Here is a 21,733-nt window from a genome sequence, read left to right as displayed (position 1 = left end):
TGGGGGTGTCTACAGAGTCTTCCTCTGTTCCTCCCTTTCGGTCAACTCAAAGGGTGTATGTTTGTTGATTTTTTATTTATTTATTTATTTATTTTTCCTTTTGAAGGTTGGAGTTTGACTCTTGACTAAGGTAAAATGAAATCCGGAAGAGAGAGTGATTTCTCACATCTATATACCAATTGTCCAACCTCAAACCACTGCATTATTATTATTTTTTTTGCTTAATTACATTTTACCCGTGTAATTCGATCTAATTTTAACTTGCCTCATCTACCTTAAAGCTTAATTTTTAATCTTTTATTACTGTCTAAGAATGGCTAACACAAAAAGAATTAAAATATTTAAGTTTAAAATACATAGAAGTAGAGAATTGTCGAACTTTGTAAGCCTGCGTTGCTACAAGTTTTAATTTAACTCACACTAATAAAATTAAAAAAAAATTCTCAAAATTAAACTTATCTCACAGAAATTTTCCTAAACTATACCTTATTTTTCAACCTGAGGCAACCCGCAACCTCCTATTGCAAAGGAAACCGCTACAACTTTTAAAGATAGTCTTTTTCAATCTCTTAGAAAAAAAAAATTGAAAACGAGAAAATGACTAATATAAGTAATTTATAAATTATTCAGTGTATATTTTAACAAAATATTTATTTTGATGGTGCTCGTTGTTTAGTTATAGTTATGTTAAGTTAACTAAGAGTGCTATATAAAAATATAAAAAAAAATTAATTTATAAAATTTGGCGTTAATTAGAAAATAGGAAAAAAATATATAAGATGTGATTTGTGAAATCCTCTTTAATTAGAGGAAGAGATTTAGATAATTAGCAGCTAAGAATTGAAACTTTATCTCCTATTCCACCTACCACTTAGGAATTAAATTTTGATCGTTCTCTTGGAATTTGACTGTCAATCCATTCTGTTGGCTTTGGTGTTGACTTGTGCGCTGCTATTCTACTAATTTGTTTTATGCTTCAGCTCTCATTGAAAGACTATTTAAGCTTTGACTTAGCTTGTCCAAATATATCACAATTTGAATACTAATTTGTTCTTCATATTTTACTCAATTTTGTTATATCAAATATTTGTCTAAATAGTGACTACTAATGGAATCTCATTCAGCCAAGTATTATTATTCCCTTTCTTATTCTCTTTACGCAAACTATTAGAAATCATCAATATCAATTTAATTAAGGGGTATAGAAAAAGAATTCATAGAATATCCTCACTCTTAATTGTCATATCATATCATGATGTTGATAAATTAGTAGGCTAAACAATACTTTGACTAATCTTTCTAACTTATATAATTTCATACATAGTTATAAATAATACTCTACTTAACACTCAATCGTGATATTAGAACCACTCGTGGATTTGGATGATTTCTCTATAATTTATGATTCATAGATATTTTTTTTCAGATGAATAATAACACTTTTGCTCATGATCTAACCAATTTGACTTATCATCGACAACGACTACTTATGAAATGGATTGATTTAATAATGAGTTCATAACTTAATTATCTACTTAATACTTAATGGATTATTTACTTACTTTCTTTCAAAAATAAAAATAAAATAAGAAGAAGAGTTGAGATGTGGCATTCTTCTTAACCTAATTCAACGCTTTCTAGAAAAATATTTCTTAACCTATAGGAGGCCTAGATCCTCTGCAAGTTCGGCTGTAGGAATTTCCAGCAGTCCGCTATTTGGCATTTTTTCCCCAAAATGCCAAATCATTTTATTATTTTCAAATTATGACCAACTGATTACGAAGAATCTGCTCCAATTGGGTACTTCTTAACGAATAACAGCTATATTTGTCACCGTAGCTCAGTGATTGAGTCTTATTCACTTATAACAAAGATCATCGATTCGATTCCCTTTGTGAATGATAGGTTGATGTGAAATACAGTCTTGTGCACATCCTCGGATCTCACTCGAATTTGGTGGTAGTCGACTCGCAAGTCTAACTTGCTGAAGTAAGAGACCCCTGAAAGCTTATCCAAGAGTTCTTCAATGACAGGAATAGGATACCTATCCTTCACTGTGATGGCATTGAGTGCACAATAGTCCACACAAAATCATCATATGTCGTCCTTCTTCCGCACTAGGAGCACTAATGAAGAGTATGAGCTCTGGCTCGGTTGGATAATTTTGTTTTCTAGCATCTCCTTGACAAGTCTTGTGATATACTCCTTTTGGACAAATGTGTAATGATATGATCGTACATTAGTAGGCTCAGCTCCGAGAGAAATTTTAATACAATGGTCTTGGGGTCGAGCCGGCGGCAGGCTGTGTGGTTCTTCAAACACCTCACTGAAGCACAAACATGCATATGATTAGATCTATTTCTTGAGAAGATTGTGTATAATTGTTTAATCTATGTATTTGAAAAGACTAAACCTCTTATCTAATCTATATGTAACTTAGAAACTTGTGATATATATATATATATATATATATATATATATATATATATATATATATATATATATATATATATATATCAGCAAATTGAGGCCTGGCCTGATTAGCTCAGAACTTGGCAGTTTTGCACCAAAATTGGGCCCATAGTACTGAGAATATATAATGACAAGAATATATAAGCTCAAACAAGATACCTGAGATTGTATTGACTAATGGCATTAATGTGTAGTATTTCTTACGTGGCAAAGTTTGTAACTTTAATAATATTGTCTAAGGCACCTAGCTATAGGGGTGAAAATGGGTCGGATTAACTCTGATCCGACCCGCTATCCGACCCGATTCAGATTGGATTCGGATAGAAATTTTCTATCCGATTCGGATACGGATAGAGTTTTTGAAAAAAAATTCGGATATGAATTCGGATACGGGTCGGATATATTTTTCGGATTCGGATACAGATATCGGATATCTGTTTACCCGCATATTTTTTAAAATAATTTACAGTTTTTAGTTTGCTTATTTAAATAGTAAATATTAATATTGTTACTAATAATACATTATATATTATTTATAGAGATTGATTTCTCTAATTTTACATATTTGACATACAAAAATTTTATTTGTTGTAAAACTCTTAATATTTTTGTGTTAATTATATTTAAATAAAATATTATAATTCTTTTAAATTTAATCAATATCCATTTAAGATCCGATTCTCTATCTGAAAATTATCCGTATCCATTTAGTTAGGATATGATTTTAAATTTTGTTATCCGTCCAATATCCGTATCCGAATCTGTATCCGGACTAAAAATATGGATCCGGATATGGGTTAAGAACTATCCGATCCGTATCCGATCCGTTTTCACCCCTACCTAGCTACCATCCAAAACAAATATCTTACTATTTATAATCACAAATCATTTATTTAATTTTTTTAAATTCAACTTGAAGACCCACCAACAACAATATCACAGGACCAAAAAGTCAAAATTTGCTAGCAAAGAGATATCATTAAAGTTATAATAATAAGGCTCAAATATCAAATCAAAGTGGAAGCTTCTCAGGAAATACATTGAGTAGGACAAGTTGGTCAATGAGAGAAACCAATAGAAATGATAGGGATGGGCAGCCAAAAGCATCACCATCCAATGCAAATTCCTTTTGGGGGAGGCCAAAACTTGAGCAATTCTTATCCTTGGCCTTTGACAAATTGCATAGCAGTGGTGGACCCTGTCTTTTAATTGTATCTATGTATCTCTTTCAATGCCTTCTTTTTTTTCTATCTATGCAATTAATGTACCCAAATGGGAATTAGGTTGGTGTTTTTTGGTTGCTTATGTGTGACTACCAACCTTACTAAAGGTTAGGGCATTGGCCTATTTGAGTAGGAGAGGACATGTACATGGAGGTATTCATTGAAACTAGCTAATTGGATTCCACACAAGTTTCCTTGTTATAGCTTGGAGTTTTTGACCAAACTTTGTCCTCCCAAATTATTTTAAGCGTTTAGTACATTTCACCATTTAAAAATAATATTAGGTGTATTTAAAAAAAATCTGTGCAACGATTTATACAGTAATTGCTGGAACTACTAAGCAATTTATATGATAAGCAATTTTAAATTTATATATAAATCACTATTTAAGTTATTTAAAAAGTACTTAGTCTCGTATTTAAATTTTAAAATATGGGAGATGTATAAAATAAAATTTAGGAGAGACTTAAAATAGTAAAAAAATTCTATAGCCTACACAGTTGGAGTAAAATAAGAGGACACAATGTTGAGTAATTCTTACAAGATAAGACACATTCATTCTTCTAGGTCCCTGTTCAACAAGAATTGATAACTAGTAATGGCTCTATAAAATCTAGTTATATCATGTTATATAATTACTTGACTTAAAAGATTAAACTATAGATAACATAATAACAATATATATAGATTACATTTTAAACATTGTATTCACCTTTTTAAGAAAAGTTCACAAACCACCCAAAATACCTTACATTATTATTATTTTTTTTTGATAAACAAAAACTTAATGTGTCTCAGTTAATTGGAATTAAAATTTAAATATACTCAGTACAATATGAGCCTCTTTAATTATTTAATTATAATTTAATTGGTAATTTAGTTGGTACTTACTAGAGTGACTTGTTCCTATATATAGTGAGCTATCCCTTTTCGCCTATAATTATTTTGGTCATGTAGTTGAGTCTAATAATGTTCTCTAGGACAACATAAATACAAATTATACACAACTAATCAATTACTCTTTATCTATCTTAATAGAGAAGGGGAAGAGAAGATTATGGACAAAGGATAGTGATAATTAATCTCACTTAACTTGTCATTAACTTAGTCAAGCAATCCATATCATATTTTTAATCTACCATTCAGCAATAGACAGTGATTTGGAAGATAAATACAAACATCCACTATAATGATAAGTGCAACATATTCGTATCAACCTTTTGTTTGATACTTATTCCTATATATATATATATATATATATATGTAAGGTTACATTATTCAAATATTATAATTACAATCATTGTCACAGGATAATTTATTATAGCTTTATGCTTTCCGATTTCATTACGCCATGTTTGGATAATTATATCACTGAAGACTATTCCAAAGGAAGATCTTATCCTCAGTTTATGTGGTTATCTAAGAGGATAAGCCTCCTTCTTTTGTTGTTTTGATTAATTAAATGACAGAGGGAAAAAAGAGAGGATATTTTTCAGGTATTACAGTCTAATGCTTTGATTTGTATTCCTCCAAATGTCCAATATCATGATGACAAAATAGAAAAAGAAGAAGAATATTAACAAAAGTATGACAGAAATAAATCCTTCATTGCAATAGATAATTACTATTTACACAGAGTTCATACACTTATCCCCATACTTCTTTGATACCTCAGTGGCATGGCTAGCTCCTTTTGCAAAGCCATATGTTATTAAGAAAAAAAGAAAAGAAAAGAGAAAAAAAAAACTCATGAGTACACCAATCAAAGTGAAAAAATACCTTAGGAGCAACAAGGATGACCATTGACAGAATTATGATAAGCTAGTCATTTCAATTAAAATGACGATTATCATATTTTATATCTATATAGTATACTTTGCTATGTACCCTAGCACGCCGCCGAACGCCTTCGCACGCTCCTCACCGTATCCATGTGGCATGGAAAGCAGTGAGGAGACTGTGTTCCATTAGTAGTGGTTACGGTGGTGGTGGCGGTGATGGTAGTGATCGTCGAAGAATACAATTGCATCTCAGAAGCCATCGAGAATCTGCCGGAGTCGCCGGCGAGCCGCATGTAAGAAGCCGAGGGTGAGAGAGAAGGTGATTCATTGAAGAATGGATTCCCCGTAGGAGTTTGCCCTCCATTCTTGTAGTGGACTATAGCCCTGTAAACAAATGGAATTAGACCTTCCATTTAATTAGGAGAGACAGAAGAAGAGTCAGTCGTCCCTCCGCTCTTCCTTTTGCTATTTTCCTTTGCTTTTGTGCTCAAATGTTTGGATTTATAAAGGGATGGGAGTGCGAGTTTTGGGATCATGGGTGGAGTCCAGCTGACAAAGGGAGGAGGATAAACAATTGGTCATGAGAGCAACTTCGAGTTAATGTTGATTAATCTATTTGGTCTTGGAGAAAAGTAAAGGGATAAAGTATACGTAGCTTTCTGGATTAGAACTAAAAAATAGGAGGAAAAAAATATCAGCTGTTGTAGGAATTAACACCTTACCAAATGAAATAAATGGAGTATTGGGTTTGTTCCAACTTGGTATTGACTAATTCCAATGGATTGATTGAGAGACTTGATGACATCAATTATAATATAAGATTCTAGAGTTTTTGACTAGTTTAAGTCTTTCAAAAAAATTTTTTATCATGTATCTAATTTATATTGAAATTTACATAAAATATTAAAGGTGTTGAGAAATCACTCACTGGGAAATAATTTCTAAATTAGTTAGCAAATTTTATAGAAATTTAAAAGTAGCTAAGAAAATTATTAAGTTGATCAGATCAACGATTTATATTTGAAAGTCATTGAAAAAAATGACTTATATGGAAATGCTTTCTTTAAAATCTTAAACAATTCTTTAAGCAAATTTTCATGTAATTAATTGAGTTAGGGTTCCTCAAATTTTCTTAGATTTTGGATTCTGAGACCAACTTCTTGTTTCATTATTTTTATATTGAAGAGTATAATTATCCATATTTGCAATGGCAATCTTATTGTGTTTAAAGAAACTCATAAATAACACACTAAATTTGACAGAGATTGTGCAATTTAATTACAGTTATTATTTTCATTAGTAAGATTAAAATTTTAAAAACTAAGTACATATGTTTTCTATAGACGATATACATTTTGTTATAATAGAATCTAGATAAATTATATATGTAGAGTTCATTAATGCTAATTGAAAAATGAAATATAATTAAGTTAAAAAAAACCCTAATTTTGACTATATTATAAATAAAGGCATCTTTTCATTATTTACAATTAGAGTCCTTAGGCTAAAAGTTAATTTAACAATCCCTTGATAGATTGTAATAAAAAGTAAAATATTTTATTCAATTTAAATGATAATTTTGTGTTCTTCTAAATTACCCTCATCTCACTCATCTAAATGACATTTGAGATTAAATAACAGAGTACTGGATTGATTGATTTTATTATTTTAAATGCTTGGTTTATTTCTAACTTATCAGAATTTATCTCTATTCTTTTGGAGAGGCTTGATTTAATTTCTATAGTTAAGTTAACTTAATATTGAGCTAGACTCTATCTATCTATCTATCTATCTATCTATTTGAATTGTTAGATTTCACTAATGCTTTTATTTGCCATATAATTAAAATGTATGGCATTATTTATACTTCTCTCTACTTTAAAAAAAATAATAATAACTTCATATTGTCCAATCTTAACATTAGGTACTTTCCTGTTAATTCTATTGTGTTTATTGTCCATTTATTTTTCTTGTCTTGCACGTTTTGTCTCTCATGTTTTGTTGGTCAATTGACTTTTATTAATTCGAAGTTCCAATGGAACGATATGCTTAAATGGTCAAAAGAGAATGATATTTTTGTATTCGTACTAGTGATTACAATATATGATGATGACTCCAGAAAACAAATAAGTATATATTTAGCCTAACAGTTTAGTTTTAATATGTGGATTTAATTTTTTTAAATTAGCAGTGACAACCAAGTGTAGTTTTAAGTTTTGCCTCTAAACCTATGTATATCAAACTTTGAGGCTATTATTCTGTTCAGATATTTTTTTAATGTATTGACAACTATATTTGCAAAGATATTTAATTGCCAAGCCTTGATTTGATATTGGCTAATATGTGCTGATTATTTCGAATGCGCTCTCGAATGCATGCCAACACATTAATCAGTATTATTTGACAATTCTAGTTATGCTCGGAAGGAAATATAATAAATTATAAGATATAAGCAGATGCAATCAAAACTGTTGGATGTGTATAATTAATATATCGATGCACATCTGTCGGCCTGCCTAAATCAATTTGTGTGAATTTGGCTCACACCGAATTTCAATCTAATTAATTATTATACTAGAAAAGAAAAGAAAAGAAGAGAAGAGAAGAGAAGAGAAGAAAGCTCCCATGGGCAAATGAAGAGGGCCTCCTCTGCATTTAATCACCAATGAGAACTAGACATTTAAATTGATCTCTAACCCTAGGTTTGGTTTTCCAAATTTTAAACTATATTATTACAAGCAAAGGACCCTCCAAAGTCAAAGAGAGATTGTGAAAACTACTGCAGGTATTGATGCACAAGCTCCACGAGATAAGAAATATAGTGCTTTAAAATTGGCGTTTTATTCATGTGAAACCATCTCAATTTTGATTCTGGTAAAAGGACCTGCGTATCTTTGCTGGGGCCCTGAGCATGGGATAGTTATCCTGCATCCCTGGCATTTATTCCCTGGATAAGGACTTGAAATAAGAGTTCCTTATTCTGAGTCAATTATGAATTATATATTGAGCTAAGGACTAGTAAACATCGATCATCAAGGGTAGAATAGTATTACTCTTAGAAATTTGAATGAGCAACTCACATAGAGCATCCATTCTTCCAGATTGCCCAACTCATAGAATGATCATTTGCACATATGGCAATCTTTCTCGTCGCCAAAGCTCTGCCTATTATGCTAGAAACTACATCCAAAGAGTTTATTAACGCCTTGTACCTGAAAGATGAGATAAAAGGATCATTATGAAGCCATGCATGCATAAAAAGCATCCAGGGAAAAGAAAAAAGAACTACAAGAAAATTGGCATTATTACAAGTAGCTAAAATTCGTAATCAAGTGTAAAGAACATGCCTCCTTCCTATTGGTCAATGCCTGCAGTGGTTTCCACACATCCTCTCTCTCTCTCTCTCTCTCTCTCTCTCTCTCTCTCTCTTCGACTTTGAGAAGAGTTCTTTGATTGTTATCCTTTTACTGCCCATATAATCTCAATTTTTAGTGCCTCAGAGAAGTAGTGAGAAAGATGACAATGGCAGGTGGTCCTGGCATTAGAGTGGGGTTGTCAATTAGGCTGGCGAAGTGCTGCTTCTTTTGCTGCTGGTTATTCCATGTTTCCTTCTTCAACGAATCAGGAGAGTAAAATTAATCGAGGGATGGAGAAGATGGAGGCATACAAGGGGATATAACTTGAAAAGAATGTGATCGCTAGACCGAGGAAGTACTGTAGATCATGGAAGCAATGTTTGATGAAGCAGCGAAGAGAGCACCTCGCCAGCCGACTTGGCAACCCAAGTCGTGTGCCGGGGGCACCTCCCATTGTCATCTTCCTCACTACTTCTCTCAGGGACGACAAGTGAAAAGATAACAACAAGTGGTGTCTTGAGGTTTAAGATATCGATGAGAGTTGGAAGGCATTAAGATTAAAGTGCGTGTGTTTCTCATTTGGGAGATGGGAGTTGTCTTGTGGTTTAAGATTTCTAGTTAATGCAAAGCATATATGTATATATGCCTACAGACATAAATATATAAAGCTTCGTATTGGGAAATATAACTGCATGCATGCTATTATTCCATTGCTGGCATGAAGTGGGAAAAACGAATGACAGAGGGGGAGGAAAGAGGTTGGAATTCTTTCACCAAACCAAATTAAGAAGAGCATTTCCCTCAATCTGATCAGGAGTGATTTCTTTTTTATATATATATTCTAAGATGTTTATTTTTGTTAAAAAGAATTACGAGTAGGATTTCCTGCAATATAACCACCTACTCTAGTTCAGTTATATTTGCTATGAGGTAGTTATCCGGCATCCCTGGCATTTATTCCCTGGATAAGGACTTGAATAAGAGATCCTTATTCTGAGTCAATTGTGAATTAATGAGCTAACTGGTCAACATCAAGGATACAACAGTATTAACCCTAGAAATATGAGTGATATTGATCAGAATAAAACAAGCATTACTAGATTAAGCTGGCAAATGAGTATTGCGACTATATATTAATTAGAGAGTAGGTAATTCTAGTTGCAACCAATGCTTCCAACCAAAAGTCAATAAGAGGTTTGCATATTCTGATGAACAAATAACTGAATTTTTACAATTATAACATAAAATGGATCAGTGGAACAAAATCTTCACTAGGTGGAAAATACAGAACATGGACGAGTTACAGATGCGAGCGGACAAATATTCTTGCCTTGTCATATGAGGCATCCTTAGGATAAGCGCGAGCCTACGAGCTGAGGTGGAAAACTTGGCAGCTTGGTTGGTAAGATATCTTGGTAGCTTCCTGTTCAAACTTCTTCGTTGCAGTTTCATTCTCTTCTAACCCATTCTGAACAAAATAGCGTATCCACCATGATGAACTCCTCAATTTAGCCTACAAGTATGAAAAAAAAATGTTGTCATATGAATGAACTCCAAAATCCTATAATAAAGTCCTATCATCCCTTGGTATTCAGACAAAGTGGACCAACATCCCAAACTATCTTCTGCAAATTGTAGCGCACAAGCTCATGATGAAATTATTGCTAGTATGACCAGTTAAGTTCAGAATAAATGAATAGCTAATACCAGTTCAGAATAGAATAGCTTAGACAATTCCCAAACTGTCTTCTCAATTGATATGTGATCAAATTCACTCTAATCAATCTTTATTAACACACAAACTACTCTAAAAACTTAATTATTAGATAACAGACTAACAATTATATCATACCTTGAATAGCCTTCACATGCAGACCTTGTACACCGTTCGTGGACAAATGAAAAGTAATAAAAATAGAGATTAAATGGGTTCAACGAGATTTGACCTCCAAACTTCTAGAAAACTAGACTCTAATACCATACTAATTCACCAACTATTTAAAAAATTTATGTTGTCAGAAAATAATGGTTTTTACAGTTTATATTCTAACAATCTCATATTGAATGGCTAGGACATGAAAAATCATTGGAATGACTTGCTATATTGTAGGTTTGTCAAAGGAACAAAGCAAAGAGCAACAAGATTGTTAATTTTAATTGGGTTCCAAAAGATATGCAACTATGCAAGTTACCAGGTTGGTCTCAGCTGGTTGAGAGGTAGAATAAATAGATAATAAAACAAATAGGCCAAATGACCTAAAGGATGGACAGTGATCCATATGCTGCTCAAATATAATTCCAGCACTATCTCACCATTCACCAGGAACCTAAAGTAATCTTGCTGACAAAACTAGAATTAACTAGCATGGTCAGTTTGACAACTCTGGTCAATTAGGAAAATTTTAATTCTCTTCAAGAATTCACGACCAAAGCTGGATTCTCTTTCAAAAAGACCCTAAAAAGAGAGGAAAGGCTAGAATGCCAATAGATTGATACGTCTACGATACCAAATTGATAGGCTCTGATATCAATGATAGGTCTACAATACCAAATTGATAGGCTCTGATACCACTGATAGGGACTACGGTACCAAACTAATAGGCACTGATACCACTGGTAGGCTATGGAACGATCCCTTCAAGATCTGAATTTATTGAAGGAAGTAATTTGCATAATCAAGGAAAAATATTCACCAAGTATTTTTCCGTAGTCAGAAAATTACGAAACCAAGTGGAATCGATCCGTAACTCTCTGATTTACATTTTTCGTATTTACGCCCTTTGCATATTTGAACCGCAACTGGGACGAAAACATGATATATTGCGGATGATGGTGGTGGTGACGAGTGGAGTGAAAGTTAGGGTTATGGATAATAATAGAGATGAGGGTGGATGGGTGATATTGTTTAAGGAATAAAGATGAAGGGAAAGAAGTGGTCGAGATCCCAAAGAAGAGGAAGGACTCGATAGATGAGGGAGATTAGAAGTTAGGAGAGACCTTGTCAACGGTAGAAGTGATAGATTGGTGAAGAGAGAGGAGGGAGATTAGGGTAGAGAGAAGATAGAGAGGCAAGAAACTAATATTCCAATAGCATAATGATTTTGGCTGCCATCCACACCTTTATAGAGAGGCTAGCCAACAAACCAAAATAACAATAATTAACCCTAATTCTAATGGACTCCCACCGATCACGTTTGAACGCACAAAAGGCGTTCTCTGTCGATGCGAACCTGATGCAGATATTCAAATGCGGGTGTTCGAACGCGCCTGAGCGCGTTCGCATACACATTTCACGTTCACTGTTTTTGCGAACCTGATGACTTCCGCGTTCGAACGCGACCTACCGAAAATTTATTTTAATGAAAACAAATAACTAATGCAATAAGAAAAGACTCTAACAAGGTGTATCACAGATGTCTACCTATTCTCTAAGTCACCTAATCCAATAGTACCCAATTTGGGATGTCAAGTGTCAAAGTCACTAAATGAGTAAGTCATTAATCCATAGAACAGACTTTGTAATGTACTTTATATGTTATGGGTGCTGGTGGATATTTTACCAGAGGTTTCTATCGATCTTTCCTTGTGTGGTTTCTGTTGAATCATATACTCGAGGTGTGTGTGCAGGGCATATGAATTCCAAATGCATTACTCATTCATTAGATAGAGAAGACCACATGACAGCTTTTAAATACAAATAATGCATCAATAACATAACAAATGCTCCATTGGCCAGAAGACAACATAAACTTGCAATACCAATCTTCTCTAGGTGCGAGTTCTCTTCATTCTGGTTGGAGAAAATGGAGATCAGTTGTCGTCTCAACCACTTTACAAAGTACCCAGTTTGCAATTCAATGAAAAATGTTGCAATATGACTTGATTAGAATGCTAAATTTGATCACTTCATGGGTGTGATGCAGAACAGTAAAATGAAATTGGTCATACACAAAACACAATGTGAAGAAAAGGGTGGGAAGTACTTCAGCAGGACAACTGAAATGAATGTCTATATTAGATTAGAAACATCTGTATGAAGAGAATGTTAAAACTTAAAACCATATAAAATAAAAAGATAAGATAGTTGTACATAAGATCGAATTACCAAGGATCATAATGATACCTAGAGAGGTCGGGTAACCAATCATATAAGTAACAGTATATCTCAATATAAGTGAATAGCTGTAAACATAAGTCAGTGCATACCGGCCTTCCAAATTTTGATAGCTCAGAAATTTTTGCTCTTTGCTGACCTGGATAACCTAAAAATAAAGTGAAAGGAAATGAAGATGAATGATTTTCATACTAAGCAATATACTATATAATGAATTAATAATATATTACATCCTTGCTAACTTGGATCTATCATATAGTCCTAATTCACAAATAGCATAAACAAATAAATAATATTGCAAGTTAATATACTTCTAAAAGGCCATGAGGACATTAACCAGTACATTTTCTTGGCCAAGGCTTCCTCCAAGGTGGGTCTAGGAGAAAAGATTGTACAGTCGACATCATTATTGAAGAGGCATGACCATTTAGGTACCAAGATGTGATAGACAAATTGATTCCAGAAATTTAAGCCAACTTATAAGAAGACTATGCAACACCAGCACATAATATAATCGTCAAGTTACAGTTCTAAGCATCTTCTAATTCTCCTCCATCAGCTTAAAAGGAATTAAAGGAATCAGCTTTGATAATGTTAATAATTCTAGGGTATACCACAATACCCATAAGATAGTCAACTATCACAATAGAAGGGCAAGAATGAATATTTATGGGTTCAAAACAATAACAAAACAAAATTTTTGATGACAACTGGACTAAAATCCAAAATTTTCCAATATACACTAATTATTGCCCAACATGCTCTGTAGGCTGCATATTATTAATATGGAAGCTATTTCAATAGATAGAGAGTAAACACATCACCATTTCAAAAACATACCAGCAAATATAACAAGACCATCTGCTGATACCCTTGCCAAATCTGGTAGAGTTTTATTAAGGTACTTTGGAGATAAGTAATCCAGCGCATCTGACACTATGACAAGGTTAAAAGATTTTGACTTGTAAGGTAGAGGAAACTTAATATCAGCTAATCGCACAAAGCCCTTGCGGACAAGGCCCTTGCAGCTACTATCAATATCATCCAAATCATAAGGTTCCACACCCCATGCTTCAATATCATCTTCTTTCAACAGCTTTGAAACCACTGTACAAGTATCAGGGCCTACGTGAAGAATTTTATGCATGCTGCCACCATAAGCTTTCTTTAAAGTTGGTATTGCTCGTATAACTTCTGGTGTGCAAGATGCACCTGTCATGAGATAATATAATGGGAAGTTAGAAGAAGTATTAATCTACTTGTCAGAAATACACAAGGTATCATTTATAATGCAAAGAACAGCAACAGACTATTTTGCACGACATGCAGCTATAAAATAGTATGCTCTCTCTAAATATGCTCAATAGCCAGAACTCTTCCTAATTAAACAACAATTTTTCATTAAATCATTAAATATTAAAAGAATCAGTGAGTTTCAGGACTCAGGCAGTATAATGTCTTCAACTCTTTATATCCCATAGGCCATAACTGCCAGGGCATGGTCTATACAATCCAAAACCACCATACATATGATTGAAACAATGAGAATGCCGTCATGCAGATGACAGGATGGATGTATACAATAGCCACTTGACAATACTCCCTACAATCTAGAGTAATTGCAATTCTTCTACTGCTCAGATCTACATTTACCATAGACTGGTGATTTGGTCGGTACTTGCAACAGTCTCCAAAAAGCATCAGTGCTTAATGGTGACAAGGCAGTTGAAGGATAAAGAAAATTTCAAAAACTATACTAATAAAGAAGTTTTCAAAAAGCCCTTCAAATTTACACTCATGAGAACATGTGAAATCTATTCTCCATCTAATCGATTAGTTCCCCTTCGTGAGACTCTTGCTCTTCTGACCAATTTCATATTTAAATGAGAATACAAAGAGAACAAGGAAACACCCGACCTGTGTTATAACCAAGGTTCCGAAAATCGGTATCGGAATCGGTCATCCGGAAAAACGATACGTATCGGATCAGACTATTTTAATTAAATAAAATTTTAAATATTATTTAAAAATGTTGAAAATTTTCTAAAAGTTTAGAAAAAATTATAAGAAAATAAGAAGACATAATTACTCACATATAAAGCCTAAAAAGTAAATATATCTCTTCCTCCCTCTCTTCTTTCCTATCTCTCTAACTGTTAGTCTGAGGTATCTCACTCTCTCCCTCACTCTCTCTTCCCCTTTCCCTCTCTCTCCCTCTCTCTCTGTAGCTGCTAGCTGCTGCTACAGCTTGAATCGGATTATAACAGCATTCACTTAAAGATGATAAGATTGAAAAAGATATCTGAGAACCAACTTTTTATCTCATGAAATTTGAAATAATAACTAAGCCCTAAATCATTTGGTAATGCACAAAGAATCAAAACATGCCAATGACAAGGCAATCATTTGGTAATCACCAACACAGTGAACCCATCAATATCATCTTGATTCCAACTTCCAAGAAGGTCTTGGTTATCCTACCAATATCATTATCATGTAATTCCTAACAAGGCATGCCTAGAGATATCCTTCCTATAAATATTGCACATTTCACTAGAAAATAGGTAAATTACTATATATCAATGTCTAAAAAATTCAACTTTCATGGAGATTCAACACAGTACCAAAGCAAGTGCATATATGTTCTTTACTCCTGCTCTGAGCAGCCTTGGGGAGGCCTCTTACAGCCCTAGAAAGCCCTTACATGCCTATTCACAATCATGGAAGGTGTCAAGTGTCAATACTAGACTTTCAAGGTTGCCATCGGCACCACCCCGTGCCACATGCTGACCTAGTGACAGCATGGTAAGTGCCTACCAGTATGACAATCCCTGCAATTACATATTGTAGTCTTATAGAGAATTTTCTTTAGTTGACCTTTGGCGCTCTTTCTAGAAATCCCTTGTCAAGTTTACTTTCAATAACTTGTTAGCAAGGCAAGTTCTTTAATGGCAAAGTTGTTCAATTATATGAACATAAGTCTAAGTTAGAGCCTAAGGAGATGCAACTAATTTACGCCTGATCTCTTCTTATAAATGCCCTTTGAAGTGGATCAGATTGTATATTTCACGATCAATTTCGACTTCTTCTTTAAGCGAAATTGATCGTCGTCTTCTCCAATCTAGGGCACACTACAAAGCGAGAGATTCCGGCAATAGCAATGGAATCAAACAGGCAAGACATATATTTTCCTTCCTCCTCCCTCTTTCTCTCCTTCTATTTTCCCTTTTCTTGCCATTGATTGTGTTGGCCATGCCATGAGTTAGTACAGCACCATGCCATGGGTTGTAATCAGTTGGCACGGCACATGCCAATGACAAGGCAATCCTTGTGTACTTGTACACAAGAAAGATTCCAAATCTGAATGGGCTTTCAAAAGATTTAGTATTTCAGTACAACAAGAGAAAAGATTAAGTATTTCAATACAACACGAGAAAATTCCACTTGTGAATCATAAGTCAGACAAGAAAAAGGAGACACAAAACAAAAATCTAGAAAACAAATTCAAATTAGGAGTCAAGATAGTTGGCATAGGCAATTGAAGACTCCTCCTGCCTAACCAAATTCCATGGATCGGAGACATACATAGCCTTAACCTCTTTTATGAAGAGACTATTCCTAAGAATTGAACTCATGACCTCTTGAATGCAAAAAGCAAGTTGTACAGTCACACTAAGCGACAACCTCTTGTTTGGAAATAGAACTAAAAAATAACTTTGACTGTAATTAAGATAACGATAACATACCAAAAAAAAAAAGTTTTGTAGGTTCAGGAGAAAAATTGTAGGAAATTTTGTTGTACATTAAGGCGGAAAATTTGCAAAGCTCATAATGGGATTCAATGAACATGTTTTTCTAAAGACCTATGCCTTAGTTTAAGTTTATCCCCTCAAAAGGTTCGCTGCAGTTAAAAAATTGAAAATCTCAATATGGTATTGTTTCTCTACATTGTTGATTACCAAGACTTGTGGGATAAAGACTAAACTAAACAAATAATCTTACACTATGTGGCTAAAAATATTTAACCAACCATGGCTGCAAAAATGCCTTTCCGCTAGAAATAGTTTGAAAGACTGACCTAGTTCTTGATCATTAAATGAAAAGGTAATCATGTACATTTTGGCGCCTCTTCTCTCATAAGCATGACAAATACAAAATAAAGGTAGTCATAACTTATAAGTTATAACATCGGCCAGGTTATTAGGACAAGAAATGCAAGCAGCAACAAAAGTTTAAATTACATACGTTCAGAATGACCAACACCAATTACTAAGCTGAAATCCTACTAAATAATCATACAGTACTCTATACTCCATATAAGGTAATAAGGCAGAACTTTTCACTTCTATTGACGTTAACAGGACCAAATATGTCATCCTGAAAGAAGAATACTTTAATTTAACAACCTGGTTCCAGTATCACTATAACGATCAACATTGAAAGTGAAAAAATGATAACAGAATGAAGTTCTCACAAGCTAGTTAGAAATAATTTCCAAATCTGACAGACATAATTAAAACTAGTGTAAGCAACAATAAAGTTCAGTGTTCACAAGACTATGAGCCCATCCAAAGCCGCATAAAAAATTTACAGTGACGAACAAAGACGCAGATTTGTACCTCCATCTCTGCTTATAACTTCTCTAACACCACCAGATCCACCTAATCATCATACGATTAAAAATTAGTCCACACTACAGAATGAATCACAAGTTGTCTTAAAAGTAGCCTAAATCTGTGGTAATCTTGTACTGACCCGAACCACTGTACAAGTATCCAATGAGAAGAAAAGCACCCTGAAATTATTACAGAATTCCACATCAACGTGAATATACATAAATCCAAAAGCAGAAACTACTGTGAATTCACACAATTAAACGAAACCCACCAAAAGAACCAATCCAACCGACAGTAATGGTGACGAGCGCGATTTGGGATGCAGCAAGCCAGAAAACGGAGTATTCCCAGTATCAACCAATCGCCGGTTCGGATTTACCGCTCTTCTAGCCATCACTTTCCCACCGTCAAGCTAATGAGCACCAACCTAGAAAGCATTACAAGAGAAACGAGATCTAACAACAAGAAATCCCCAGGAAAAATCCTATCTAAGCATTGCAATTAGAGAATCGAAATCGAGAATCTGGACGAGGATTACAATTCCGCGTGGCAGATCTGGCGCGTTTCTTGCCGGATCTAAACTAATTTGGCCACTCCGAGCTAGAGAGAGAGAGAGAGAGAGAGAGAGAGTGAAGTGCGACGCGCCGACCGTGGATGCAGTGTGAGGCATCATATTTAAAGCGGAAAACAAGAATGTCCAGCTATTTTTGATTTTATTATTATTATTATTTACTACTTTTTTAAAAGGTCTTAGATATGATCATATTAGAGGGAACAAATAGCAAATCTCGGGTCACTTGGCTTAAGAAAGATGATGCGAATACTTCCACGTGTCCACCAGGATTAGAAGACAAAGGAACCGCATTACATCTATTTCTAATGGGGATGGGGATGGGGATGGGGATGGGGATGGGGATGGGGATGTGGATGTGATTAGGACTCCAAGAATGTCTTAAGGACGGACCCCCGAGTAGACATGATCAAATGGCCCAGCCCGCTCGTGCCCGGCCCAACCCGGCCCGGTTTGGATCGGGCTAAGCCCGGCCCGGACCCGGTTTAGGCCCAGCCCGGCCCGAGCCCGAACTACCCATGGGCGGCACGGGCCAGCTCTTTGCCCGCCCGACCCGGCCCGAAAGCCCGCCCGTATGCTACAGTACTTTGCCCTTCTGCTACAGTAATTTACCATGCTACAGTAAAAAATATTTTGGTATTATACCATTTTGCATTATTTTAAGCACACATTTAAAAAATTTTAATTTATTTTAATTTTTTTTAAATGGAGGAATATAAATATATATTTTTAAAAATAAGCTAATAGTTAAAAAATTCTAAAAATAGCTAAAATATGGGTTGGGCCAAGTGATTGGTGGGTCAGGCCGGCCCGACCCGACCGGTTAGCCCGATCTCTCACAGGCCAATGGGCGGTAACAGGCTAGACTATTCTAGCCTGGCCCGAACCCGGCCCGGCCCGAACCCGGCCCGGCCCGAGTGATTGGTGGGTCGGGCCATGGACAAATACTTAAGCCCGGTTAGCCCGAAGAGCCCGGCCCGAACCCGGCCCGGCCCGCCCGATGATCATGTCTACCCCCGAGCTCTTGTTTAACAACTATCTACAATGATGAATTTTTTAAAGATATTAATTTAGCAGAGGTAAAAGAGGCTTTCGCTAAGAAGGCCCCTTGCTTTGCTCTGATGGCTTTCATGTTGATATTCTATGCTTGTATTTCCTTCTTTTTTTTATGCTTTATTTATAAATAGATCTATCTCTAAATGATTTAAAGATAAAAGAGGCATTAGACAAGATGACCCCATCTCGTTATATCTTTCTATCCTCTCTTATTAAGGATGATGTCCTAAATAATAACATCATTCCTTTTAGCATGAGAGATTACCTAATTTATGTGGATGATTTGATTTTATGCTTTAATACAAGTGTATCTTATTGTACTAAAATCATGCAAATCTTTGACCAGCATGAGAAAATCACTAATCTTCGTATTAATTTTACTAAATTTGAAGTCATCTTCTCTACTAAGTTCCTAATTAATTTGAAAATTAACCTTTACAAATATTCTACATATGTTGGAGGGTTGTTTTCCTTTAAATATCTAGGAGCTAAAATCTCACATAACATAAATGCTTCTTGTTCATGAACATGAAGAATTTCTGGCTGCTACGGTAGAAACTAAGTTAGCGGATTAGAAACACACTTCCATATCTCAAATATGACATATTGACCTTATTAATCAGTTTTAAACTCAATGTTGATTTACCTCTTGTCTTTATCATAGCAATCGTTAGTTGGGTAGTCGAGCTATCTCAAAGAATTTTATGGATACAATCAAATCACAATCATGATCTCAACTTAGTTAGCTTGGATAAGATAACCAAATTGAAGAAAGAGAGTCTAGCCATTAGAGACTTGAGGATTGTTCGATTGTCCCTTGTAGCCAAGATCCTTTCAGTCCTTGACCAGGATCAATCCCTTTGAGGTAATGTGGTTGCCGCTAAGTATGGTAAATTGCACCCTTGGTCCTCCTCTAGATCTAATAAGTATGCATTGAGTTGGAGGCTCATTTGGGGCTCTATGATTGCTATTCATACTAGGCTCTTGAAAATAATTAGAAATGGTAGATCGACTAATTTTAAATTAGTTTAAAACCTATCCAAGAATATGCCTGATATCATAGTACAATAACAAAATATCTTCTTTATGCGAGACAAATATTATTAAAAAGTATTTTTAACTAAACTTAAAAAGAATATTTTAATCATTCATATGTGTTTGTATATTTTAATAATAAACTGGTAGAAATATTTTGTTAAAAACTAACCAGAATTATAATTCTCAAGGAGTGAAAAGATTTTAGTGACAATTCCAATATTTTAAATAATGGCAATTATAATATTTTAAAAGCTTTCATTGGCAATTATGTAAAAAAAAAAAAGCTTTAATTTGTATTACTTTACCCGATTGTAATTCTAATATATGAAAAATCGTTAATTTTTTCAAACTAATGATAAAAATATATAATTACAAAATATCTTTTTGTCAAAATATTAAACTTTTAAGTATTTAGTCTTTTACATTATCTCTTATTTGAATTTTTGTGATATCCAAGATATATAATTGCAAGAGATTAAGATGAAACAAGCACGAGACAAAAAAAAAATTTAGAAAAAATTAATCTAATTATCTAATATAAAATTAAGAAGATATTAGACTATGTTATATTTAATTTAATATCTTATTTATTTACATCTAATAAAAAGAATGGATAACTACGTCTGGACATTTGAATTATTATCAATTTTTAATAGACTCTTTCATTTATTTATATTTATTTATTGACATATTTATCTTTTTATAAATTCAAATTTCTCCATAAATATTATGAGCTCTAATCGATAAGAAAATAATGTAAAACTTTAGCCTAATAGACTTGTGCCAAGTTTCGCCTAAAATTAAATTCAAGTCTTATTCAATTGAGCTTGGCTTGTTTCAAATACGAACTAAGCTTAATTGACAATCCTACGTGACTCTCCCCGTGATCAATTTTAAGTCTCCAAAAATGATAATAACATCGGTGAGAGATACAAGATAGTTAATAAGATCAAAATATAATAATTAATAAATATATAAATTCATGTGAAAATGGATCATACTCGAGATGCTCAAATCAAACCCTACCTAATTAGGGGTATTTTTTTGTTACTTTGTAACACACAAATTTCGTGAACATATAGATATTCAAATATGATATAAAAATATTTAAATATTATTTAATTAAGCATACATAAGAATTAATATCGTTGATTTATTTCTCTGCTCTATTAGGCTCGGATTGGTCATGGTCAATCCCGACGAAGACTACATAAATGGGGATGATTGAGGACGAAAACGATGAATTTTATTACAAAAATAATTACATTTAAACCTTTAAACTATTATTATTTTCAACATAACTTTCTTAATATTTTTGAACATATAGATTTTGAACTATTGAGAATATCTCAAACAGTTATTCTTAGGTTTTCATTATTTTTTCATCTATAAATTTGTCACATACAAACTGCAATCATAAGTATTTTCAGTAGTTGTTTACACTTCACAAAAAAAATAATTCAAAATGTTATATGAAAAAATGTGATAGTATATAATAGAGTTTAA

General features: G+C 33.7%; 1 protein-coding gene and 1 long non-coding RNA gene across 2 annotated transcripts; both read right to left on the bottom strand.

The window, feature by feature from the left end:
- Nucleotides 1-8,300: 8,300 nt before the first annotated feature.
- LOC140789623 (uncharacterized) lies at nt 8,301-8,688 on the bottom strand. The gene is made up of 2 exons (XR_012109222.1): nt 8,557-8,688; nt 8,301-8,423 (listed from the first exon to the last, which is right to left on the bottom strand). It is a non-coding gene; the product is annotated as an uncharacterized lncRNA (long non-coding RNA).
- A 1,315-nt stretch (nt 8,689-10,003) lies between these two features.
- On the bottom strand, nt 10,004-18,312 carry LOC140789615 (probable pectin methylesterase CGR2). Its single transcript, XM_073139387.1, has 7 exons — nt 18,101-18,312; nt 17,834-17,989; nt 17,702-17,741; nt 17,566-17,607; nt 13,787-14,158; nt 13,039-13,094; nt 10,004-10,345 (listed from the first exon to the last, which is right to left on the bottom strand). Exons 2-7 carry the CDS (start codon nt 17,954-17,956, stop codon nt 10,199-10,201), a joined length of 780 nt encoding a protein of 259 aa, XP_072995488.1. The 5' UTR covers nt 17,957-17,989; nt 18,101-18,312; the 3' UTR covers nt 10,004-10,198.
- Nucleotides 18,313-21,733: the final 3,421 nt, after the last annotated feature.

The sequence above is a fragment of the Typha latifolia genome, chromosome 1 (assembly GCF_019914945.1).
Source record: "Typha latifolia isolate L0001 chromosome 1, TyphaL0001v2, whole genome shotgun sequence".
NCBI classification, from domain to species: domain Eukaryota; kingdom Viridiplantae; phylum Streptophyta; class Magnoliopsida; order Poales; family Typhaceae; genus Typha; species Typha latifolia.
This window is presented reverse-complemented; position numbering and strand designations above follow the sequence as displayed.

Excerpts from the sequence above, each read along its gene's own strand:
- LOC140789615 (XM_073139387.1), bottom strand. The coding sequence starts at position 17,956 with ATGGCTAGAAGAGCGGTAAATCCGAACCGGCGATTGGTTGATACTGGG. Across the intron at positions 17,608-17,701 it reads ATACTTGTACAGTGGTTCGG|GTGGATCTGGTGGTGTTAGA; the intron begins GTCAGTACAAGA and ends TATGATGATTAG. Across the intron at positions 14,159-17,565 it reads AGTTATAAGCAGAGATGGAG|GTGCATCTTGCACACCAGAA; the intron begins GTACAAATCTGC and ends ATCTCATGACAG.